The sequence below is a fragment of the Camelus dromedarius genome, chromosome 16 (genome assembly GCF_036321535.1).
Source record: "Camelus dromedarius isolate mCamDro1 chromosome 16, mCamDro1.pat, whole genome shotgun sequence".
NCBI lineage: Eukaryota > Metazoa > Chordata > Mammalia > Artiodactyla > Camelidae > Camelus > Camelus dromedarius.
In genome coordinates this window covers 15,694,967-15,719,208 of record NC_087451.1, presented here as the reverse complement: position 1 = coordinate 15,719,208, position 24,242 = coordinate 15,694,967, and the positions used below count along the sequence as shown (strand labels likewise).

General features: G+C 54.8%; 3 protein-coding genes across 3 annotated transcripts; 1 reads left to right on the top strand and 2 right to left on the bottom strand.

Annotated features, from left to right (window-relative positions):
• Positions 1 to 472: 472 nt before the first annotated feature.
• Positions 473 to 1,432, bottom strand: EMC6 (ER membrane protein complex subunit 6). Its single transcript, XM_010987932.3, has 2 exons — positions 1,262 to 1,432; positions 473 to 1,063 (listed from the first exon to the last, which is right to left on the bottom strand). Exon 2 carries the CDS (start codon positions 1,013 to 1,015, stop codon positions 683 to 685), a length of 333 nt encoding a protein of 110 aa, XP_010986234.1. The 5' UTR covers positions 1,016 to 1,063; positions 1,262 to 1,432; the 3' UTR covers positions 473 to 682.
• A 95-nt stretch (positions 1,433 to 1,527) lies between these two features.
• Positions 1,528 to 6,414, top strand: TAX1BP3 (Tax1 binding protein 3). The gene is made up of 4 exons (XM_010987933.3): positions 1,528 to 1,678; positions 4,546 to 4,665; positions 5,060 to 5,137; positions 5,423 to 6,414. Exons 1-4 carry the CDS (start codon positions 1,640 to 1,642, stop codon positions 5,558 to 5,560), a joined length of 375 nt encoding a protein of 124 aa, XP_010986235.1. The 5' UTR covers positions 1,528 to 1,639; the 3' UTR covers positions 5,561 to 6,414.
• A 949-nt stretch (positions 6,415 to 7,363) lies between these two features.
• CTNS (cystinosin, lysosomal cystine transporter) lies at positions 7,364 to 24,232 on the bottom strand. Its single transcript, XM_064495041.1, has 12 exons — positions 23,878 to 24,232; positions 21,347 to 21,426; positions 17,401 to 17,479; positions 16,428 to 16,512; positions 13,443 to 13,546; positions 13,197 to 13,328; positions 12,410 to 12,509; positions 12,200 to 12,319; positions 10,967 to 11,137; positions 9,090 to 9,207; positions 8,707 to 8,821; positions 7,364 to 8,336 (listed from the first exon to the last, which is right to left on the bottom strand). The coding sequence occupies exons 2-12, from the start codon at positions 21,405 to 21,407 to the stop codon at positions 8,288 to 8,290; spliced, it is 1,134 nt and encodes a 377-aa protein (XP_064351111.1). The 5' UTR covers positions 21,408 to 21,426; positions 23,878 to 24,232; the 3' UTR covers positions 7,364 to 8,287.
• Between the last annotated feature and the right edge of the window lie 10 nt (positions 24,233 to 24,242).

The following is a 24,242-nucleotide window of genomic DNA, read 5'->3' as shown; positions in this document are numbered from 1 at the left end:
CCTGAAAGCAGTGGTTAGTGGGAGGGAAGGCTAGGCTCTGAAAACACGGGCTCAGCCAATACAGTTAAGAACAATTAAGAGACCTACATTTGAATCCTGGCTCTGCCTCTTCCAAGCTGTGCCCCCTGTGATAGAGGTTATTTCATCCTTCTGAGCCTAAAGTTCATCAATGGGGGATAATAATCACATATACTCCCTAAGAATATTGCAAGAATTAATGAGATAATGGAGGGACAAGGAACAATGCCCGGCATATAAGGCACACAATAAATATTAACTGTCGTTCTCAGGATGTTAACCACAAGTTCTCTCCTTATTTAGGCCGAGTACCCACGGAGGATGGTCTATGTGTAAATGCAAAGAAATTACCGAAAGCTAAGGTCCAGTCCTAGCTCTTCCAGACTGAAAACATGGTGATTTTCCACCCCCGGCAGCTGAGGGGTATGCGTTAACGTAGGAAAAAAACTCCACAAAGGGTCTCACGCTTCATTTAATCTGAAGAACATTACAGGCTCCTCGTCTTAAGATATAAATTATTTATAACGTTACACAACAAGCAGCGAACCAACAATTTAAAAACTAGGTTAAGTCTACACGGTGTTAATTTCTGGCAACAGTCCTCTCTCAATCTGTTTTGTTTTTTTTTTTTTTTTTAAAAACAAAAGGCATCCCTGCCCCCGTTTCAGTAGACGTGCACCATGCCGTAGAGGAATGTCCAGAACAGGACGTAGGTGAAGAGGCCTCCGATGAGACCTCCTGTAAAGAGGGGTCTTCGCGACTTAAAATATTTGTTCCATCTCCTTCCCGCCTTGAGAATTAAGAGCAGGGAGAGCAGGATGGAGGCGAGCAGGTAGAAAATGAAGCCGTAGAGCCCGGTGAGGCCGAGGATTCCGGCCGTGGCCCCCGACAGCGCCGACACCGAGGTCCGGCAGTAATCGAGGACGGCGGCGTTGCCCCGCACAGCGGCCTCGCTGATGAACGGCGGCCCTTCCCGCTTGGCCACCACGGTGGCCATCGCATCCGCCGGGGCTCACCCTCTGCTTCCTCGCGGAGCAACGCGGGGCTGCGGAGAGAACCAAGTTACAAGTGGCGCTCGGAGCGCGGCGAGTTGGCTTCACGCCGCCCCTCCCCCTGGGGTGGCCGAGACCTCGCACCCTTCCTGGGTCTCGGACCTTCGAAAGACGCGGAGAAGACTGAGGGCTCGGGCCGGCCATGGGGGCGATGGCAGGTCTGCACTTCCCGCCCAGGCTAGCCCAGTTACCTGGAACCCGGCGGCGGACGCGGTCACTCGGCGTTTCCTCACACAGCCAGTGGCAAGGATTCCCACGACGCCATCTTGCGCTGGAGGCTGCTGGGAGGGCGCAGGCTGCGCAGGCGCTGGGACCTCGCGCCCGCCCTCTAGCGCATGCGCAGCGGGTACAGAGAGCACGCTCCATCCTCCTCCCCGCTTTTCTACGCACGCACTGGGACTTCCGAAACCCAGACAGCGCTCCGGTCCGGGATTGGCTAGAGGTTCGTAAACTATTTATAAGGGGGCGGGATGGACTGGGCTGCCTTTGTTAACCAGAGAGGGCGCGGCCGCTGGGATTTTCGCTGCGGGCTTCACTGAGCGGTACCTGGTTACCAGATTGGGGTCGAGATGTCCTACATCCCAGGCCAACCGGTCACCGCCGTGGTGGTGAGTGCGCTCGCGCGGGCTTCTCCGCATCTTGACTTGCCCCCACTTTGCAGATAGGTAAACTGACACCCCAAACAGGTTGACAAAGCGTCGAAACCGGAGCTCCTGCAAACCTGCAGCTAGAGCTCGGGTTCCCGCTCTGCTGGAGTGGGGCTGCGGTCTTCCCAAGCCATGCAAGGGATGGCTGGGACTCAAGAGTTTCTTGAAAACCTAGATCGAGCCCAGACCCTGCGCGCGCCACCGCCGCCTCGTTGGACTTCTTAGAGCCGGCTGGAGCTGGGAGAACTTAGGAGAAAGACCTCGGCTGTGGAATATGGGAAAGCGCCCCATTCCCGGGCCTATGTCACCAGCTGGGCAGCAGCGGGGGGCGGGCGCCGGCCCCGACGTCTATGAGTCGCAGCCTCTGGAATGAGGAAGTGCTTCCTCCGCTCCAGCCGGCGCCGCCGCCCAGAGGGAGACTTAGTGGGTGGAGATGGCCGGGGCCTGCGTAGCAGCCCCTCACCTCTCCCATCCAGCCTTGCCTTGTCGACCTACCGCCGCCCGGTCCAGAGTGAAGGCTCATACAACTGGCTTGATCCCGCTCCGAACTTTCCTTGGATCCCCAGCGCTTGGGGCAAAGTCCATGACCCCCGCCTGGCACTTGGAGCCTTAGGAGACCCTTTGGAGTCAGCTCAGGCCCCTGGCGCCTCCCTTACCTCGTCTTGGGTGCCAAGTGCTATGAGAATAGGTAAAGGGAAGTGGAGGCATTAGACCCAGATGCCAATGCCACAGCTGGATGGGGCCTAGAGGCCCACTCTGTGGCTGAGGTGGGGCAACTGAGTCCCAGAGAGAAGTCTGGTCATGCCCAGTCATGTAAAAACCCCTCAGGAGGGACCTCGATCTCAGGGAAGAAATGCCTGCTGGGTAGGGAAATCAGGTGAAAGTTCCAGTCCTGGGGCCCTGGCTGCAATATCTCAGATGGGTGTGCTGGGGCTCTCTTGCTGTCAGGTGGTGTGACCATGGAGCCACTGATAAAGCTGACATGTGAGAGTGAGCTTGGAGCACCAGCTCAGGCCTGGGCGAGGTGGGAACATTGCTGGACCTGCTGACAGCTGTCCTCAGCTTCACCCTGGCTGCACCAGCCTGGCTTTTCCAGCTCTCTAGCAGCCACAGAAGTTTTGCTCCTTAGCTGGAAAAAAAATGTGCACAGGTGAGGAACCAGAGAGGGGCAATAACCTGCCTGGCCTCACCGAGCAAATCAGTGTCAAGGCCTTGTCTCCCAGCCCTGTACTCCCTTTTGACCTTGAGGCTGGGTCAAAGGTATGTGTTGGAGGAGGTGATACTTTTGGGCAGGAGGACCTAGGTCCAGTCGGCCTCTCATGTCACCCCCTTTGTTCATGTCATGGCTGGTCCCCGGGCCTTATTCAAAGCTTTAGGACCACAACCTCCCAATTCTTCCCACACTAGGAAGGTATCTGAACATGGTGGGTGCGGTCTGGTCTCTCCTTGGTCTTGGATTCGGGATGGGGTGGAAGAGGCTCCTCCTTAATCCCTTCCCTCTCCCATGGAGTTAACATTTTGAGAATGTTAAAACCATTTTGGCCTCTCCTCTGAACTCTGGTTCCATGGGCCAGCCCATCTGCCTTCTGGACACCTGCCTGGATGACTCCTGGTGCTCTAGCTCAACATACTCCTTCTCCAGGGTCCCCATCTGGGAGATGGTTGTGTTCAGCCGGGCCAGGTGGCTGGCTGGGTGCCCCCCTTATCTTCTCCACGAGCAGTCCCTGAATCTGCCGATGTCACTTTCCAAGGAGCTCATGTCCCCTGGCCTCCACATCTCCCCTTTGTGAGACATCTACCGAATGCCTGAGTGGTCATTCTAGCGTCAGACCTGACGGTGACCAGCCCTACTCCCCAACTCCTGAGAGCTCCAGAATCAAAGTCAGATTGCCAAACTCCTGGTTGGCCCAAGGCCTGGTGCAAATGGTCCTTCATGAAGTCCCTCAGGTCCAGATCAAGCCACCTTTTGCTTTGTTTTCTTCTTCCTGTTAAAACGCTCAACTTTTAGGGTGGGATGATCTGGTCTGGCTTCCAGCATCTGGTGACTGGAGGGTGCCTGCTGAGGGCTTTGAAAGGAGCCTGGCACAGATGGGGACCAGAGCCCCGGAGTATGGTGGGAGAGCCCTTGGCCCCTCCCCACCTTCTGCACGGCACAGGCCTGGGGCTTAGGGAGACACCCTTCCCTCAGGGCCAGTCTCCTGGGGCTGCATGCTCCAGCCTTCCTGATCTGGCCTCAGCCTCATCTCACCTCCCAGTTCCTGTCCTGCGTGTACACTTGGGTCTCATGGACACGTAGCCACAGCACCTTCAAGCCTCTGCTCCTGTTCCCTTGACCAGGAGACCCCTTCCTTCTTTCTGTGCAAGTTTGATCTCCGCTTTCCCCGTCTTGCCCTTGACAGGGCTGGCTCAGCAATCTGAACTGCCTCTGCAGGATGCCTACATTTTTTTTTTCAGGAGGGACCACACACCTGCCCTGTGTGGTCCCTCCCCTGGGACACAGGCCCCATTCAGAGTAGCCACAGCACCCTGGCTCTTGGTCCAGGAGGAGCTTAGCATATGTTGACAAGGCTGGTGCCTGAAGCTGGTGAAGAAGCTGGGAGAGGCTGGGACAGAGGGGTGTGTGGGTAAGTTGATGTGGCTGAGTTCTGAGTCTCAACCTCCCAGCCTCCCAGGCTGGTGACCAGCTGGATTCCTGCAGAAAGCCCAGGGCCCCACCCCCATGGCTGAGCTCTGAGCAGACTCAGCCGCCTGAGGCTGTTACTGGGGACACAGACCACGTTTGCTTTCCACACCCACCCACCCCCAACTCGTTTTTTTATCTTTACCAGCAAAGAGTTGAAATTCACAAGCTGCGTCAAGGTGAGAACTTAATCCTGGGCTTCAGCATTGGAGGTGGAATTGACCAGGATCCCTCCCAGAATCCCTTCTCAGAAGATAAGACAGACAAGGTGAGGTGGGTCTAGGGTCTGGGGACCTCTGTGGGGCACAGAGGCCTAAAATGGTCCCTGCTTCCTGAGCCTTTGCGGAAGGAGCAGACCTCATCTCTCTCAGTCCCCTCAGAAGGTCCAAGAAATGATCTGGTGGGAATAAGCAGAGGTGGGGAGTGGGCTTCCCAGCCCTCCCTTCCCTCCCAGTGCTAGGAAAGCCTGTTCAGAGCCCAGGAGGCCAGCAACAGGCACTGGAGCATCTGCGGGGCTGCCCCACCTCCCCCTTTTCTGTCTCAGCACAGCCTGTGCTGGGAGCGGGACAGACGGACAGCTAGGAGTATGCCCTGCTGGGCTTTGCTCTGTGGATAAGGGCCAGTCCACTGATCCCGCGCTTGACTGGACTGTCTCTCTCCAGGGCATTTACGTCACGCGGGTATCTGAAGGAGGCCCTGCAGAAATTGCTGGGCTGCAGATTGGAGACAAGATCATGCAGGTAACAGATGTCCCAGAGGGGGAAAACAAGGCTTGGGCCAGAGGGTCTGAAGCACTCAGGGGTGGGGGGTGGCACCTGGGAGACTCACCAAAGCCATTCTGGAGCCCGTGCTGGCCTTTCCCCTGGAGGAAGCTGGCTCTCTCCTCTGTGTATGTGAGGTGGTGCTTGGTGTCCCCCCAGCCTGGGGACATCAGCTTGGGTGACCCAGGCCCCCCAAAGCTCGTTTTGCTTCCAGAGCCCTGAGGGCGGCGAGCTGAGGTGGGCTGTGTTCTCTCCCTGGGCCAGGTGAACGGCTGGGACATGACCATGGTCACACACGACCAGGCCCGGAAGCGGCTCACCAAGCGCTCGGAGGAGGTGGTGCGCCTGCTGGTGACACGGCAGTCGCTGCAGAAGGCGGTGCAGCAGTCCATGCTGTCCTAGCAGCTGCCCCGGCCCCTGGCTCGTGCCCGCCCGCCTCTGTACAGTGACACCACTTCCACGCTGTCTGCCCCTCATCCTGGCTTCTGCTGATGGCTGGGCCCCTGCTCCGAAGGGCAAGAGCTGATCCCAGAGGCCTGACCTGGCTGGCCTTCCCCTCTCCCACCACTGGCCTGAGGCTCTGGGACCAGCTCTCTCCCTTGGACACTGAGGATTGGAAATAAGGGCCTGAAGCCAAGTTGGAGTCAGTTTGTAGTGACCACAGGCTCGGCCCCAGACCCTGCTGCCTGGCCACAGCAGTGCCCAGGCGAGCAGGGGACCCCACTTCCTGCGAGCACCACGTAACTGGGAAATGCAGGAACTCCAGACCCTGCCCCACATCTCGGCTCCGCAGGGGCTGGGCCGCATGCTTTTCCCCACGTTCCCCCGCAGGGACTTGACTCACTGCCGGAAGTACTACGAAGGTTGGCCTGGATGGAAGCCAGGCAGGCTCACAGTTCACCCCATTGCACCCCCTCCCCACCTCCCACCCTGAGGGGCGCTGGCCTCCCCAGGGTTCACCTGCTTATAGGATTTACACGAGGCTCGAGGCTGACATTTCAGAGCAGTTCTCAGGATTGCCATTTTCTTCTATGCCTGTGGGTTTAACTTTTATATTTTTTTAATCACAACTTTGATACAAAGCATTTTTATCTGACTGTTTAGAGATGCCAGTTCAACTTTTGAATGTAGCTTAACTAATTCACATCTGGGAACTACTCTTAGCAAGGGAACCAGTTGTACTTTGGTTCCTGTGGAAAGGGGGCAGTAGGAAGCTGCCCCACATCTTGTGCCCAATAAACAGAGCTGGAATTCTCCAGGGGTCTTTGCTGAGACATGGGGCAGGGCTATTTGGGGGTGGACTGTGAGGCCTTTAGTTTTAAGGATGGCTGACCTGCCCCTCACCGCCCCCTCCCCTCACCGCCAATCCAGGATAAAGCCCGACTATTCCTAGGCCTGCTGATGCTGCTTGGCAGGGCTGCCCAGGTGAGACTGAGAGTCCCTTCACCAGAACTGGGCTGGGGAGCCCCCAACTGCACCTGTGTAATCTAACCTCAGCTCCCACTAGGGAGGGGCCTCACAAACACCAAGAGGTTCATGGGAAAACACCCACTGCTAAGACTTCAGAGCACTGTTTATCACAGCCAGGGATGTAGCCCCAAATGTTTCCAGGGGCTGTGATCTGATGAGATGGGGATGAGGTGGGGGTGAGCTGGGGAGCACTAGGGCTGCTGCCTGGCCCATGCTGGCTGCATTAGTGTCGTTGTTGCTGCTCGTGACCCACCTTGCACCGCCAAGTCAGATCTTGTAACCTCCCATCTCTAACGTGTGATACCGTCACCCACTGGGTGGCCCAAATAAAACAGGTGTGTAGGTTTGGTCAGGCTGCAGTCTCTGCTTTAGGGAAAGGAGATCCTAATTGTTTGATACCTGGACAGAGGAAGAATCTGGAAGACCCTCCTCCACCACGTGCCCTTAAAGGCCTCATCCAACCTGTGCTCACAACCGCAGCCTGAGTGCTGTGCCTTTGGGAATGCAGACATGGTACCTGTGGGACCTACCTGGCCCTGAGCAGGTGGGTGTCTTGTGCCACCCAACAGGGCTCTCCTGATGAAGTGCCCGGTTGGCACACGGCCACCTTGGGAGCAGCGAACTTGGCAACCCCACGCATTTTCTTACATGGAGTGAGTGAGGCCGTCTCCCTGAGCCCCAGGGACTTGGTTCTGAAGCCAACACGCTTGCCTCCTGCATCTGGCAAATGCTCAGTGTGCAGAGAGGAAAGGAATCAGGTTTAATTAAGGACATAAGCCTCTTGTTATCTCGTGGTAAACAAATCTGAGAGTGGATTGACAAACTCAAGGCACATCCTGGGACCCTCCCCTCCTGCCACAGGATGGACACCTGCTTGGTGGGAAGGGAAGGGCTTTGGGATCAGACTGGGTCCATGAAGATTATGTGAGGTGGTCTTAAGACCTTATCTGAAGCTCCGGAACAGCCACAAATTGGTGAATCTCAGGTAGGGGTCTGGGCAAAGTGAGGGAAGGGGGCCTGCCCTCCCCTTCAGGAGAGCTACTCTCACCACCCAGCAGGTCTAACAGGCCTCTAAGGCACAGACTGGTGTGTGTGCGTGCATGTGTGCGTCTGTCCCCTGCACTCCGAGCAGACCCAGGGTAAGGAGCAGTTAGAGGGGCTGACGTGGGGCCTGACGCTGGGAAACTGGAGGTAGGCGGAAAGCAGTAAGGCAGTAAGCCACTTACTTCAAAAGCGTCCCTCTGAAAAATCCAAAAGGGGTTGTTAGTGTGATGGAGATCCAGAGGGTGTTGGATGTGAGACCGGTTCCAAACCAATCTGGTGGGCACCTTAAGGCTCGGAAATACTGTTTCTTTACCAGACCCTGGCCTGGGCCACCTGTGATTGCACTCGTAGAAGTGGAGTTACATAGCATGAGTGAATGTCAGGGTGGTGAGTGCTCAGAGAAGGGCCCCCAAGTTCTACCCCAAGGTCCTAGCCCCTCCGCCACCAGCACCAGCACCTCTGGGTCTATCGGCCACAGCACCTGGCTGCTTGGTCTCTGAACTCAGCAGTGGCAGCAAAGCACACTTGGCTCTCCCAGCTGCAAGGTCAGTCCTTCAAGCTGCTCCCAGAAACAGCAGTTGCCTGGGGCAAGGCCGTCTGCTCCAAGCTCAGTGTTCAGTCCTGCCTGGGACGGCTGCCAGAACCTGTGTGTGCTGCCTGAAGCCTTAAAGAAAATAGAGATGCAGCATCAAGATGCAGGAGGGCCAGGTGCCTGGCCGGTAAGGCCCAGGAGGGGCTGAGACCCCTGGGGAGGCAGGGAGGGGCCGCCAGTGGTTTGGCTTTTAATCTCAGAGCACAGCCAGTGCCTGTCCCAGAGAGAGGTTCCTCCCTGGCCCGGGAGAGTCCTGAATGAAGGCAGGCTGGTTTAAGGCATTTGGCCCTGAGGAAGAGGGTGCTTCTCCACTTCTGGCACCTGGAGCCAGCCTTGCCCTCCAGACTGCTTCTCCAGCCTTGCTGGTGGAGCCTTCCCTGCCAGGGCCCAGGGCCCAGGCTGCTTATGCTGGGTCCCTGGGAGCTAGTTCAGCTGGTCATACCCTGGTTTCTTTCTGTACAAGCAGTAGTGCTGGATGAAGAAGACAATATCGAAAAAGATGGAGAAGATGCCGAGTCCAAATTTGGTTGGGTCTCCAAAGATCAGCGTCCACTGGTCTGTTAATGGCCAGAGGGGACAGAATTGGTTTTAGTTTTAGGTTGGCAGTGGCTGGAGCATGTGGGGCTGCGGTGGGGTGGGGGTGCTCATGTGCCCAGGAAACCACAAACCCTCCAGCTGCAAAAGCCCCTAGGTGAGCCTTGCCCTGGGGTCTGGGATTGGCCTGGATTCCCGAAGCAGGGTGGGGAGGTAGCTTCCAGGAAGCCTGGCCCCCGCCCTGTGCCTCCAGCCTGCCAGGTGTGGGCAGCAGTCTGCTGGCTGACTCACCATTGTTGTAGGACTGGAGGAACATCTGGAGGAGGCTGAAGCTGCCCCCGGTGAAGTCCAGAAGCACGTTGCCAATGCTCCAGCCCTCAGTGCTTTTGTACCGAAAGTTCATGTAGGCCTGGGCCAGACAGACAGACGGAGGGTGGTGAGGGGGCTGGGTGGTGGCCTCCTGCACCTCATGACCACGGCTCCAAACAAGAGCGGCTCTCATTCCTCCCACTCATGTGCTTGGACCTCAGCTCCAAGAAACACAATGACCTTTGGGCTCCGACAAGCCTGGGCTCCGGGAACAGCCTGGGCGGGTCCTGGGGGGACTCGTCTGCGTGCACAGCAAACAGAGCCCCCCTCCTCCCATCCCTGCACCTCCCAATCCAGCGAAGGGACTGGGAGATGCTGCCTCTGTCTTCTTCATCCCTCCCTACCCTGGCTTTCTAGCAACTCTGATTTTTCTTTTCATCTTCAAGTGGAGATTTTCCCCAAACTCTGCCTGGGCTTCATGTTGTGCCTGGGACATGGGCTGGGAGTCTGAATGCCTGGTTTGGAATCCCAGCTCCACCCTCAGAGCTATGTTTCCTTGAGTTCTCCCAGCCTCGGTTTCCGCATCTCGAGTGGACTTAACTCCCTCCTCAGCCCTGGCTGGGCTCTGGGGCCTCCACCTTGGGCTTCCCAGGTCTCACCCACGTGGACGCTGCCCCTCTTCCTGCTGCCAGTGCTCCACGTCCTTCCTCTGGGCTCCTCTGACTGCTGTGACCTCCCTTCCCAGCACCTGGAGGGATGGCTTGGCCTCTGTAGTGGTCTTCTCCCAGTCAGTCGCCTGTCAAGTCCCCTTCTTCGTCCTCTCCCACCCTCTTCCATACTTGCTGCCACCTCCTCAGTCCTGGATGCTTCCAAACATCTCTACCTGGGGCTCCTGCCTTGCAGGTTTCCCAGGCCTGAGCCTTCCCAAACTCAGGGACTGAAGCCCCACCTTCCCCCAGGACCTTCCCCTGTTCCTAGGCCTCCTTGCAAAGTCCCCAGGACCTGCCCCGCCTTTTGAGCTTCATTCAACACCACTTGGCCAGCAAGGTCTCCTGGCTGCCTCCCACGCCTCTCTGCCCAGGACTTTGTGCAGTCCGCCCTGGCCTGGGGTGCCCCCTCCTCTCTGGTCCATGGAACTGAGTCCTGCTCATCCCTAAGGGTCTGGCTGTTTCCATGCCTTCTGGGACAGCAGCCCTGACTCTGGCCAAGACGCTCTCCTTCCTAAGCCCAAAGAGCACAAGATTCCCAGTGCTGGGGAAGCTGAAGAGGGGGCTTCTCCCCTGGGAATGGGGCACTAGATTCATGGGAAGAGTCTGTAGCTTGCAGCTCCTACATTCCCGGCCCTATGCTGGGCCATTCTGGCTCCGGGGGAAGCTGTGTTTGACCCGCATAGGACCAGGAATGTCTGAGTACTCGAGGCCCTGAGGGCCCAAGAGGAGAACCCTGGATGGCGATGGTCTCCCCGCTCCCATCTCATCTTCCCCAGGATCCCCCTGTGGCTTGTCAGGGATGTCAGCTGGTGGGAATGGGCGGTGGTGGTAAGGTAGGGGGAGAACTGAAGTCATTAGAAAGGCGGGAAGAGAGAGACAGCATGACCTTGACTCTCAGTGCTGAATGTGAGCTCAGAAAAGTCCCCACTGACTTCCTGTGGGAGTCCCGGTCCCAGAGAAGGGCATGCAGTGGTCACGGGGGGGCTTCAGGCCCCACTCTGCTGGGCTCCCTGGCCTCCTCCCTGTAGCTTTCCACCCCGTCTCGTCGCCCTGACCAGAAGCTGCCCCATGGGAGCAGGGCATGCGGCGTCCGTCTCACCCCTCTCATACTAATGGCCACGGGATAAGTCAGGCGGGCCCTGGAGGTACCTGCGGAAAATACTTGACCAGCGTCACCGCCAGCTTGATGTAGGAGAAGCAGAAGAGAAACTGCAGCCACGTGGTGGCCCCGACTGCGGCCATGATCAGGGCGATGAACGTGAAGAGCCAGGAGAGCATGAGGAAACAGATGGCAGGCCAGGACACGCGCTGGTTCCCTCGCTGAGGATGAGACAGGGAGGGGTGGGGCGCAGAGAGCCCAGCACCAAACACACCGTCACCATCAGGGTCTCTAGTTCCGATCTTCTTGGACTTGGCAGAGTCTGTTTGCTTCTTGTTCCCACGTTGTGGAACTGGGTTCCTTGCAGGGCCCACCAGGGGTGAAGGGTGCTGGGGCCATGGCCACCCTCATGCTGGAGGCCTGGCACCTCATCCCAGCCCAGGCTTCTTCCACCACCCAGGGGAGCCTGACTGTCCCTGAAATCTGTCTTCCACCCCTGCCTTTCCCCAAAGCAGGCCTCCCTCACCTAAGCTTCTCAGCAAAGGGTAAGAAAACATAGGTTTGTGAAGGTGGGGGCCATGTAGCCCCTGGCAGGCCTTGGTGTGGGAAGGGAACTCCCCAAGGGAAGAGGTGCGCCCCCTGGGGAAGAGAAAGAAAACAGCAGCATCGGAGATGCCCTGAAAAGAGAACCAAACAACGCCGACCTTCCTGCTGGGACAGCAGACGGCCCTCCAGCAACACAGGCGGTGAGCCCAGGCTCCTCGGCTTGGCCCTCCAGACCCCCAGGACCTTTCCTGCTCCCTGCACTGGCACCCAGGCCACATCCATCTGCTCATGGTTCCTCTTGCTGCTCCCCGGCCTTCACAGCTCTGTCCCCTAGCTGGGGTGCACCCCCCCTTTCCCCATCACCATGGGAACTTTGCTCATCCCACAGTCCCATGGACCACAACTCAGTGCCACTTCCTTGATGCCCTCCTTCCCCCTCCTCCCCGGCTGGGTCAGGGCCTCCACGAGCTGCCTGTGCTCTCCCTGCCAGCACAGCTCACAGCCTGCTGGGTCGTCACTGCTCCCTCTGTGTCCCTCACCCCCGGACCTGGGGGGCCTGAGGGCTTGGGTGTTCCCTGTGCCCAGCATGGGGCCTGGCCTATCATCCAGACCCTGGGGAGCAGGTGTGAGGGAACAGACACATTTCCCTTCTGGGTGTTTCTGCATCTTCAGCAGGCAGGCGATGTGGGTGCTGGCCCGGGCAGCCCACGGAGGCAGGTGCGAGGCTCACGGCTCACCTCGTACAGGAAGCACTGCACTGTGACAACCAGCGTGAGGGCGACCGCATGCAGGCTGAAGAAGACGTCATTGCTCTCCACAGGGTTCACGCCATTGGGGTATTTGAGGAGAAACTGCTCCTGTTTGGGGGCGGGGAGAAGGTGGGGGGTGAGGGGCAGCCAGGCCACTGGAGAGCTTGGGCTGGGCTGAGGGGGCAGGAAGCGTGGTACCTTGATGGAGGGCACCCAGAGGAGGCCGATGTTGAACACGCTGTAGGCCACGAAGCCCATCAAGTTCAGGGCCACGAAGTCGAAGCTCAGACCAACGACACTGGGGGGGATGGAGAGACACAGTAGGGCAAGGTGTGAGACCGGGGACTGGAGGGGACAGAGCTCCCAAGACACAAGAAGGAGGGCCAGGCTCCCGCATGGTCCTCACATCCCTCTCCATGCCACCCCTGACGCATCCAATCCCGCCCTTCTGGGAACCCCTTCCTTCCTCCTTCCTTCCCTCCCTCCAGAGACTTCTCCTGCCTCAGGTCCTGGCCCCAGAGGGAAGTCTGGAGGCCTCCTTCAGAGAGGAAGGGCCTTCCTCCCTGGATCCTAGCAGGGAGCTGGTGTCCCTGCTGCAAGGAGATGTAAGCCTGGACCCTCTGTCTCTAAAACTGAAGTGGGCCGACTTCGTCCCACTCCTGCACTGGGGCACAACTTGACACTAATTCCTGCAGGGCTGGGTGAACCAGGAGCACTGCAGATTCGAGTGGACCCCTCACCTGGCCCCTTCTCCACGTCACTGAGAAGCCCTCCACAGGGAGGGCTGAATCAGGCAAGAGACCAAACGCCTAGCACTGCAAGTCCTACGCAGGCTCTTAGACCTTTCACACTGGACCATTTTCTAGAAAAGGCAGGAAGAGAGAAGAGCCGAGGGGCACGTTGGAACCCATGCTGCCTAAAGCCTGGCTGGAATGCCCATCTGACTGGCCACAAGCTAACCTGCACGTGCAGCTCTGTAGGTTACCTTTTCCGCCTCCAGTTCGTGATCACCTGAGGATAGAAGGAGATGGACCAGGCCACAAAGTAGATCCAGCCAATCACCTGGTTGATGATGCTTACAACGTTGCTGTGGATCACGGCGAAGCGGATCCTTGGGCTAGAGAGGATGTGGGAACCCGGATGAGCTGAGGCTGGGTTTCCAAAGGAGCCCCCACGTACCAGCACGGGCTCCCTTCTCACTGAAGGCCCACATGGGCTAAGGCCAGCCTACCTGGTCTGGTTGGAATGATTTCCATGCAGATAAACGGTAACTTGTCCAACATTCTGAGACGTCACGCGAAAAGAGGAATTTGTCACTCCGGGAGGCACTACCACCTGTTAGGAAAACGAATTAGATCCAGCACCACGTAGTTATTCGGACCTCACTTAGTGTCCAGCTCCAGGCTATGCACTAAGAAATGGAGGGACAGATGGCACAGAATCTGCCTTCTAGGAGCTTCCAAACAGAAGGGAGAAATGTTGGACCGATCAGCCAACTGGAACCCCCCTTAGACGTGGGTCCGGCTTTCTGAGCAGACCAGCCCTACCCTCAGACCCTCCCCCCGGCTTGTCTCTTCAGGAAGGTGGGAGAACTGTCTTCCTCTCACTAGTCATGTGATCTTGGGCAAATTATTCGAGCTCTGATCTGCAAAAGGGGATAACACAAGTGTCTACCTTACAGGGTTGCTCTGAACATGACATCCGTAAAGCTTATGGCACTGAGCCTGACGCACAGCAAGCTGTGAAGTATTTACCATCACTCAGACCCTACGATGACTGCTACCACTTTCACTTCCGCTACTATGGACGGTTCCTCCAGATCCACAGAAGGATGTCTGCCCCACGCCCAGCCTGGCTGCCAAGTGACAACACAGAAGAGGTGCACCCCCCAGACACCAGCAGGGAGAACATCTTCACCTTCATTTCTGCCCAATATTCACTGAAAATTCTGCTCCAAGAAACAGTATTTGGAGGCCAGCCTGCAACATCTGATCTCCCAATCATGCCTCCTGGTGCTCTCAAATCCCCCAAGTGTGGGAGGGAGTAGGGTGATACCCTCCCGAACCACACTGTCCCCTCCCCCCACCTCTCTGTTCCCTGGACGATGCTCTGGGCCCCACCTTCCACCTGTATTGTGGGCACCGTGAGGATGCGGCTCACTAGATTGTAGTGGCTTCCTCAGTGACCCCGGAACACTGACTTTTTGCTTTTATCCCCAGAAATCAGGGGGCTTTGGCAGGACAAACAAGATGGTGTACGTGGCTGCAGCAAAGCCTGGGATCCAATCTGAGGCCAATGTCTTGTGAGCTACATCTTCACGATGTGAACTACTCTTGGCTCTTTTTTTCCCCCATCCTCATTTACTCTTATTATTAGCAGATTTTCCTGGCCATGTTGCTTGCATATCTCTAAGTGGCCACCAAGTCCCTTCCAGAACTAGGCAGGAGGAAGATCAGCCAATTGGAAATGGACTGATGCAAGGCAGAATGAAATCAACTGTCCCTACATTTTTTTTCCTTTTAATGAATAAACCATATTTTTTTGAGCAGTTTTAGGTCTATAGCAAAATTCATCGCTCTCATCTTACTGACTGCTTTCTTTCTATGTGCCAGGTCCAATCCTACACATTTTATACTTGCTACTGCTTTTTGTCCTTGCGGTCTTGTCAAGGAGGTAATATTAACCTTCTGTCCACAAGAGGAAACTGAGATGTGTCGGGGGAAGTACCTTGCCCAGGGCTTGCAGGTCAGGCTCCTAAACTGCGTGGACCCCAGGCTCTAACCGGTGGTTTTCAAAGGCACGGGGAGCAGACAGGAGTGGTTAAAGCTAGGCTGGGGGGGTGCCAGGGAGGCACGAGCCTGGAAAAGTGAGTTGGTGCCCATACAGGTCATTCTACAGATGGACCTGCCACCATTCCAGGAAAACAAACAAACAAACAAAAACAAAACCTATAATATATGTGCAGAAAAGTGCACCCAGCACCCAGGTCAAGAAATGGAACATTTCCTGACCCCAGAGGCTGTGTTCTATTCCCTTCTGGTCACAGCTGATCCCTAAGGGAAACCACTCCTCTGACTAACACCATAGGTTCGCTTTTTCTGTGTTTGTACTTTATGTACAAAGAATCATACAGTCCAGGCTTTTTTCCCCCCTTAAGGTTATGCTTGACTTTCACTTATTTTTAAAAGATGATACTTTCACTTAAATGTTTGGCGCTTACACTAAGTGATCAGAGTCCATGCCTCAGAGTTAAATCTGATCTGTGGATCAAACCAGACCTCAGAGGACTGAGCGCCACAAGCTGCTGTTAGAACCAAGGGCTTTTCTTACCCTGCAGCAGGCCTCACACTCTGGGGCAGGACGGGGAAGTTGTGGGAAATGGGCCTGTCTAATGAGGTGATCTGTTCACCACGGGCTGAGATGAGACTCCCCTCTCACACAGGTCCTTTCAGGCAGACACTCTTTATCTGATCGCGGGTCAATGCTGTTTGCTTGCTGGGGTCTCAGAGCTGAGGTGAAGCCCATTGCTACAACCACACCTCCTGCTGAGCCTCATGGTTATCAATTTCATCCCTCTTTTTATCTTGTCTTTTTAAAAAATTTATTTATTTTTCACTCTCTACATTGTTGCTTCCCCCTACTGATTTTTTTTTTATCTAGTTGATTGGGAACTGGCTCAAATCCTTGGTAAGGTGGAAGCAGGATATGTATAAACAGATAAATGCATAAAGGCTACAAATAGTTATCACTATGATACCAGACGGCCTCTGGCACTGGTTTTTGGAAATAACACTCAGCCAATGGAACCTCAAAACAGTGCTTTCCAAACTTATACTGTGGACCCAAATCATCTGGGCGTCTTGCTTATATGCAGATCTTTAATTGGTAGTCCTGGGAGGCGGCATTTCTAAAAGGTTGTCAGACAGGGACAATGCTGCTGGTCCGTGAATGTTCTTGGAGTAGCAAGGTCTTAGAAAACCATCTTAAGAATTTCTTCTACATTCTCAGAACCATCACCTTGCCAATTCCATCTACATGGTGTAAAACGTCCATCCCCAAAGAGACTACCAAAGCCAAAAATCAGACATTTCTAGAACAATGGGACAGGAGCTGCCCACAGTATAAAAACAAGGTGGCCTGTTTCTACAAGCACTTAGTTAAAATGTGTTTTGTTATCCAGTAGTTCTCTGCCCATCAGTTAAGATTCATTACTTACTTCATCAGGGAGCTGAAGGATAGTAACGTTTTTTGAACGAAATGTGATTTCAAAAGTGATCACCAAGGTGCCATTTAAAGGACGCCTGTGGAGGACAAGAGTCTGATTACTGCTGGGAAGTTGGACTCCGTGAGATCTCAACCAGCCCTCTGGATCTCACAGTGGGCCTGTCACTTCTCAAGCAATTACAGTGAGGAAGTGCTATGTGCTTGGCCCGGGGGTGTTGAGAGGTGAGGTCCCTATTCTTTAGGAGTTTTCTGTCCCATCACAGCTGAGTGAGAACATGAAAAAGTGGGAAACTGCCTGTGAATGCCAAATGAAGTGTCCAGAAGCCAATGGGGCCATGGCATCTTCTCTGGTGGGAAAGGCTTCTGAGAGGGGTCAGGTAGCAGGGAGCAGCGTGTCCCCTGAAAGCAGTGAGATGTGTCTGAGTGATAGCAGCCCCTGGGGGCCGCCAGTCTGGGCTTAGAGGCCTGGAGTTAATTTAGAAGGTGGTAGAAAGCCACTCCAGGATTCTGCAGAGGGGAGAGTTGTGCTGAGGGGGTAATGTGTTGGATTTACAAGGTGTCAATATACAGAGGGGGCAGGAGCTGGGAATGGAATGCAGGTCTCTTAGGGAGCCTTGGTCCCAAAGCTCTGGTTTGAGATCAGAATTCCCAGGAGACGTGAGGAAAAGGGAGAAGGGTAAAGAGAGAAAAACAGGGGAATCCTCATGGCTGGGAGGCAAGAGTAAGGCAGCTGGGGAAAAGGCTCATGTGTCTTCCTCCTCCCACCAGAAACAAGGATTCAGTGACTGAGGGGAGAGAAACCTTGGGACCTTTGTCTGAGGCCCAGGGCTGGTGCCTTTCTTTCCCTGGCTTATTTTAGAGTAAAGAGGCAAGGGCATCACACTTGAAATATGGACAGGCTGAGAGCCCTGACCCAGCCATGGGGTGAGCGAGCGGGGCGGACAGAGCTGGGCCTGGGGACTTACGGAAGGGAGATGCTGATGCTGGCTGAGCTTCCATTTTCCAGCTTCACGGTGGGAGGAACGGTGAAGCTGACAGTCGACTCTGAAATGACCCAAATCAATGACATGAATCATTGGGTCACTGGACTCAGGCCCACGAGGAGACACTGGGATGACACTGACACTTGAACTTGTGAGCTCTGATTCATGACAACCCCTATATCCTCGGTGAAGACGCAGAGGTTCTGAGAGGCTACGTGATGGGAGTGGAAATGCCCTCATTAAGCTCTTTGCCATCCTGCTGAGGGAGACAAGGGCCTGAACGGGAAATGCTGTACCTTCCTCCTCCCTGACAGGCTCTGAGGGGCTGCGGGAGTCATCCGGAAATAGAAATCACAGAACTCCCAAAATTGGTCACAAAGGCATTCAAGCCCCGATCTGGACTGGAAAACATGGGCTTGAACCACCTCTTCAGACATAAAGCACAAGGGTTTCCTCTGTTCGTGGATCTAAAACAGCCCTGCAGAACTGGTCCAGCCCCTTCCTGGAATCTCACAGAGACACCTGGGGCCCAGCTAACCCGCTTCTAGACAACACCCTTTGGGCTCCTGTACTGACCCAGCTCAACCCAGTCGCTGGACCCCTTCAGGAGGCTGATTCTTCTGGAAACTTGGGGGAGACTGGTGAACAATTCAACTCACTCTTGGGGATTTCCTCTTGGCATTAAGGTGCTAACTCAGGAGAAGGGAGATAGGCAGGCCTCTGGAGTGAAGGAGGAAGCAGGTTTTAGGAGGCCAAACACTCCAGGGCAACTTGGCCACAGAACAGGAATAAGAAAGCTTCTCTCTGAGCTCTTCCTGTGTTCTCAGGGCAGCCCCACCCCCGCCCCCAGTCCCAGGTGTGCTCAATGCCCCAGGCATCCACCTACCTCACCTCCCTTATCTGATGGCCTTCAGGGTGATGAGCAGCTTAAAGCATGATCATGAATCTAGACTGGGTGGGAAGGGGGCCCACAGGGGAAAAGCAGGTGTTGGATTTGATGAAGATGGTCCTTGCAGGGGTAGGGGCTACAGGCAGGGCCCAGGTCTCCCTCTCCCCAGACTCCTCAAAGACAGAAGATGAAGAACTGAAATTTGAGATGCTCAGGTTGGAAGAAACTTAAAAGTTCCCTAACTCAACCTCCACTGCCTGAGTTCCCTTCTCAATACTCCCCGGGAGTTTTTCCTGCTTAGACACCTCCGGAGAGAGTACCCTCATCTCCTCCAAGGGAATCAGCCAACCTGGAACTTGTACTCAGGACCTGGGACCTCTCCAACCAGACCTGCGCTGCTTTCTCCATGCTGGCCCTGTGTGTGGATGCAGACGGAGGCTCTGTCCCGTGTCTGCAAGTCTCCAAGCTGACTCCCACAGTCCACCGTCTCTAGTTCCCACCCTGGCCCTTGCGGAGGCCAAGCTGCTCAGAGCAGAGCAGATGGTGGATGGTCCACCCTTAGATGTAGCCTCAGGGCCTGGAGGCAGCTCTGCCCCTCCTTGGTCACACTCACCCTTCTGATACCAGCCTGAAGCTCTGAAGCTCTGTTCTGGGCTGCTGGGCTGGGGGTAGGAGGACTTAAAGGTCCTCACTGTTACATTCTCCCTAGAGCTGAGGACATCAGATAAGCAAGACCAGGACAGGGATACTGAAAGTGATGCCAGGCAGCCCCCCCACACCTCTGGGTTTCTGGGGCTCTGCTGGGCCTGTGGTCATGGTGAGGGGAGATCCGCGTGGCCCTGGCTCTTCCACAGACTCTGCATTGTAAAAGAGGCAGTGAGCTCTCAGAGAACCAGGTCCTGGAGTGCTCCCTCCCCCTCACTTAGCTGGTCCGAAGATGGCAGCCCTCCGCAGCTGAGAGACTGGGCTCTGGGTCACAAAGTCCCACCCTGGCTTGGTCACTTCCTGGCTGTGTGACCGAGGGTAAGGTACTTAACCTTTCTGAGCCTCTGTTTCCTCACCTGTGAATGGGGAGCCCAGCAGCACCTCCCTCCCAGGGGCGCTGCGAAGATAAGGCCTCGTGATGCTTGTGACACAATTCTCACACGGTCTGAGCATGAAATAATTGCTGCTGACTATTCTCATCATCATGTAAACCCTGCAGGACATTTTTTTCGCCCAGGATGGAAGGCAGTTAGGCAGCCAACATCATATCCTGGGAAAGCACATTTTAATGTTTCCCCTGGGGCATGAGTCTCTGGACACTGCATCCAAATAGCCAAATGAGTCTTGATGGTTCCCTAAGTTTCTGCTTTTAAAGAAAGGAGAGAGCCTGCTTTTAAAAAAACTAATCCTTATTGGCTCCTCCCGCACTGTGCTCCCCACCCTACGCCAGCCACTCTGCTACACTGTCAACTCCTAGTATCTGATGACTACAGCAGTGAGAGGTGGCCAACGCGACTCCTATTTCAGACAGAAGAAAACGGAGAATTCCAAGAGGGAATGTCTTGTCTATACAGCTCAGAGATGGGAGAGGCAGGATTCAGACCCAGGTCACCCGGGTCCAGAGCTCAGGTCCTTGCCACTAGGTGGCAGCATCTCAAGATTCCACCCAAAGAAGTCAGAAGCAAAAACTTTGAAGGTGAAAGAACTCCTTACTGGTCCTGGATGACCACTCCCCAAAGCAAAGACAAGACAGGCAGGGCAGAATGAGGTCAGAGACCCAATTCCAGTTCCTTGGTTTTATGGTGGCTCCTACTATTCTTTATGACATTCAGGGAAAAAGGCAAAGTGATAAAAAGGAGCAGGGGTCCTATTCGGGTCCCATCTTTGTTACTTTCCAGCTGTGTGACTCTGGGAAAGACTTCTAAACTCTCTGGGCCTAAGTTGGCCCTCTGTATGACTGAGGTGGTGCCGGCTGGATCTACTCTTCTTTCTGAGGGAAATACATTAACAGTATGAATGGAGCTTTTATTTAAGGTGGGCCAAGGCATGTGTGCACACTTTTGGGCCTTAGTCCCAGAGAATATGATCCAGCAGGTCTGGAATGGGGCCCTGGCATACATACTGAGGAACACCGGGCTCCACCGTGTTCTCTCTTTCTTGGAAGAAACCATTTTTTTCTCAGAAATTGCTTATTCACAAGGTGTGTCTGCAAAGTAACATGACTGGTTGTTTAACAAACCTGGAACAGCTGATCAGATGACCACTGTTTTCTCAGAGATTCACGAGGCCAGAAAGCAGGAGTGGTGTAGCCACTGTGCATGCCTCTTGGGAAGCTTCTGCAAGGGCTTGTACTGTTTGCACAAGGTTCATTTGGAAACCTGAGTCAGGGGCTTTAAGATGTATTTGATTTTTGACAACAGCCAAGGTGATGATCAAAATAATGGGCCTGGCATCTTGAAGGCTCTACACAGCTTTTCATGGAAGGAATTTCAGCAATGTTGGGCAGTGGAGAATTGATGGACTGACATAGGCCTTTAAGGGCCCCCTTCTGAAGGTCAAGCCTCACAAGGATGCGTGGTCCTGCCACCGGTCCTCAGTCCCTCTCTAAGGGAAGGGCTTTCTCATCTTACCAGGGGATGCCAGGCAGGCTCCTCAGGTGTCTGTGCCTGGCAGAACCAGGTGCAACGAGCTGGCCACCTCACCTGCTTCTGCAGCATCTCATAACTCCCTCTGTGAGGTCCACAGGGTGGGGACATCAGCTCTTCTCTACAGATAATATCCCAGATTTTTGGAGCTTTACCGTTTGGCATTGGTGATGCAGAAAAGGTAATAGGGACCCTGGGGCAGAAGGCCAATTATCTGTGGAACCATCTGGCTTCTTATAAAACTCCTGGACTCCAGACCTCGGTCTGCTTCACTCCCTGGGTGGCCACCTAGCCCGGGGGCAGGCAGACACATGTGATCTGGATGGCCCTAAACCTTTGGCTGCAAACAGGTCAGCTCCTTACTCCATTTCCCCTCTTTACACATTTGATAATGCATTTCTAAACTTACCACATTTCTCTATGAGCTTCAGGGGCAAAAGGATAAAAATAACCAGCCACCTCCTTATCATGTTCCTTGATTTCAAAGAACTAGGAAGAAAAACAAACAGCAAGAGAAGTTCAGGTTAAAGTTGGATCAGCTTAGCAACAAGTGGACAATATGCCACTTGGAACCATGGCACAGACAGTTCATAAAGGACTTTCACTTCACACTTGTGACTTTGCATCACCAGCTGGGAGAAGGGGACCCCGAGGAAGACTTATCTTTTTTTGATATGTGGGGAAACGGGCTCAGAGAAACTAGCGGATTGTGTAAGGTCCCACCCTGGGGAAGTGGACAAACGCTGAATTTTTCCCTCTTCAACTGCTTCATGCAACCTAGTTAACAGAAAGAAAGAATGCAGCCTTATTTCCTGGGGGTTCTTTTTTTAAAAAGGTATTAAAATGGCAGTCAGATATTTGACTTTGTGAATCTATAAATCTTAAAGAAATGAATTTCATTTCCCACCCTGGGATAAGTGTCTATGGGCTAATGACCCTTGATCAAGATTTTTTTCACTGGGCAAGGGTCATCACTCCAGGACGGGCAGGGATCACCTACAACGGGACCCAGGGAGGGGAAGCCCCAGACCAGCTCTGGAGCAGCTCATCGGTTAAGTGAGGGAGATGGGCTGCTGCATACCCATAACCCCCACGCACGGCAGGTGAACCACAGGTCAAGATGGGCAGATCAGCTAAATGTCTATAACTCGGTTTCCACATGCTGCCTCAGGGTACAGTGCTCAGGCTCTGCCATATCTGATGGCTTCTGAGGATTCCTGCAAACTGTGAGAGAGCTAGAAGAGGTCTGGGTGGAAACATCCCTGCTCCCACTCGGGTTTCATTGTCCCCCAAAGGTCCTGAGGGCCCTCCTGATTCTCCCCTCACTCAAAAAAGCTCTCTGACCCAGCTTGCCTGACCTCTGCTGCCCCTGTCTTCTCCAGGGGTCTCTGCTTCCTGCAGCTCTACCTGATCATTAAGTCTTATCTCAGGAGACTTCTCACCTGCTGGCACTGATCTGTCCCCTCTATGGTCTCCTCTGGGGCCCTTGCCCAGGGCGCTGTATCCGTGGGGTCTCTGCCCCTCTACTTTCTGTACCCTGACCTGCAGGGGAATTGCTCTCCTGTGGAATGACCTCCCCCTCATTCCTGCCACTCTTTGCTCTTCACACTTGCTGATGTCCTCAAGCTCAGGATTCAGTCTGTTCCCTAGGGCAGAGTCTGGGTTTTCCTTGGGAACTCAGATGCGGAATCAGGCCTAACCAGCTCCTCTCTCATCCCGTAGGAGTGGAATGTGGATGGAGGAACACAAACACTTGGATGGCAAAAGTCCTCTGGCCCCAAAGGCTGACACAACTTGGATGAGACATCAGGACAGATGGAAAGACCTTGAAAGATACATGGTCAATTAAAATGTTAGAAAGAGATCAAGTTAATAATTATACACAAAAACTAGTGTCTTGTGAATGCTACAAGGTAGAAATGGAGAATTTCACTATAATGGGTTCTGTCTAGTATGCTGCGTAAGTTCTATCTTCCAGGCCTCACTCAGATGTCACCTGCTTCAGCTTGGAGTCAGGAGTCTCCTGTGGCAGCTCCACTCACTCGGGTATCTGGAATCTGAAACTCCCTGGATCTCCTGTTGGAGAAGTGATACAAGTACTTCCAGGGCAAAGAATGCGTGCCCTGGAGACTGACAGCACGGGTTTGAACCTGGGCTCCCCATTTATCAGTTGTGTGACTTTGGGGTGCTACTTGACCTCCTCAAACTTCATTTTCCTAACGTGAAAACAGGGACAGTGGGAACTAAGTCATAGGACTTAAATGAGATGAAATGTTAAGCAGGGTTTGTGGCCCTCCAAAGGGCCACAGCACATGAACAGAGTTTACCAGCAGTATTAAAATTCCAAGGGATGGGGGTTGGTAAGGAAAAAAGGCTAAGAAACAATGATGTAAAGTAAATATACCTGTTACCTAGGGCACCTAGCAAGCTCTCATGAAGCCTAGGTTGTTATTCTCCTCAATATCGTTGAAAAAGTCAGGGCCCAGGTTCAGGCTCCCTTACTCCAGCCTAAAAGCCCTGAAGGGCGGGGCCGGGTCTCATCCTGCCCACTCTCCCAGCCTGGCGCTCAGTATCCCAAAAGGAGTCCCGGAAGTGGTCCTCTCGGGGGTCTCCCCTCTGCAAAGCATTCTGCAAACTCCACGACCCAGGTTCAGGTGGCAACTAAGAAGGCGGGAAAGGGGCGCTAACCTGCACTGGAGTAGAACCCCCCACACCACCTCGGCAGCCCGGTGTCTCCTGCCTCCACTCACTATTACCCGAGCCCTTCAACCCGGGGGCTGTCCGGTGCCGCGAGGCCGGGACTGGTGGCAGGGGGCCGAAACCTGGCGCGGCTGAGAGGCTGGATGCGCGGCAGGCTGCCCAACTGACTTGCCTCTGGGCCTCAGGGGGTCCGCCTGGGAAATGAAGAGGGGAGACTGTTGGGGCCGCGCCGGCTCTCACCTGAGATCCTCCAGGCTCAGGGGACGCACCACAAGGGACGCAGGAGCCTCCTCAGACTGTGCCCGCTTCCCCGGGCCGGCTTGACTTACTGTGGGGCGGGTCAGAAGTCACCTGACGCGAGCCACCTGATTCGCGGAGTGCAGATCTGGCGCGATGCACCCTGGGAGTTGTAGTTTTCACGAGTCTCAGCGGGACAATTGGGGGTTGGGGCGAAGCGGAGAGGCGCAGGCAACTTGGCAGGGATAGGGGCTTGGGTTTGTGGGAGTAATAAGTCACTATTAGGGCCACAGAGACTCTCTCATCCCCCAGAGCCCGACCGGGAACCCCGAGGTATTTGGATGAGCAAGGAGGAAGCCTTGGTTCAA

Excerpts from the sequence above, each read along its gene's own strand:
- CTNS (XM_064495041.1), bottom strand. The coding sequence starts at position 21,407 with ATGATAAGGAGGTGGCTGGTTATTTTTATCCTTTTGCCCCTGAAGCTC. Across the intron at positions 17,480-21,346 it reads GAAGCTCATAGAGAAATGTG|AGTCGACTGTCAGCTTCACC; the intron begins GTAAGTTTAGAA and ends GGGTCATTTCAG. Across the intron at positions 8,337-8,706 it reads TTGTACAGAAAGAAACCAGG|GCTTCAGGCAGCACACACAG; the intron begins GTATGACCAGCT and ends ATTTTCTTTAAG.
- TAX1BP3 (XM_010987933.3), top strand. The coding sequence starts at position 1,640 with ATGTCCTACATCCCAGGCCAACCGGTCACCGCCGTGGTG. Across the intron at positions 4,666-5,059 it reads CAGAAGATAAGACAGACAAG|GGCATTTACGTCACGCGGGT; the intron begins GTGAGGTGGGTC and ends GTCTCTCTCCAG. Across the intron at positions 5,138-5,422 it reads TTGGAGACAAGATCATGCAG|GTGAACGGCTGGGACATGAC; the intron begins GTAACAGATGTC and ends TCCCTGGGCCAG.
- EMC6 (XM_010987932.3), bottom strand. The coding sequence starts at position 1,015 with ATGGCCACCGTGGTGGCCAAGCGGGAAGGGCCGCCGTTCATCAGCGAG.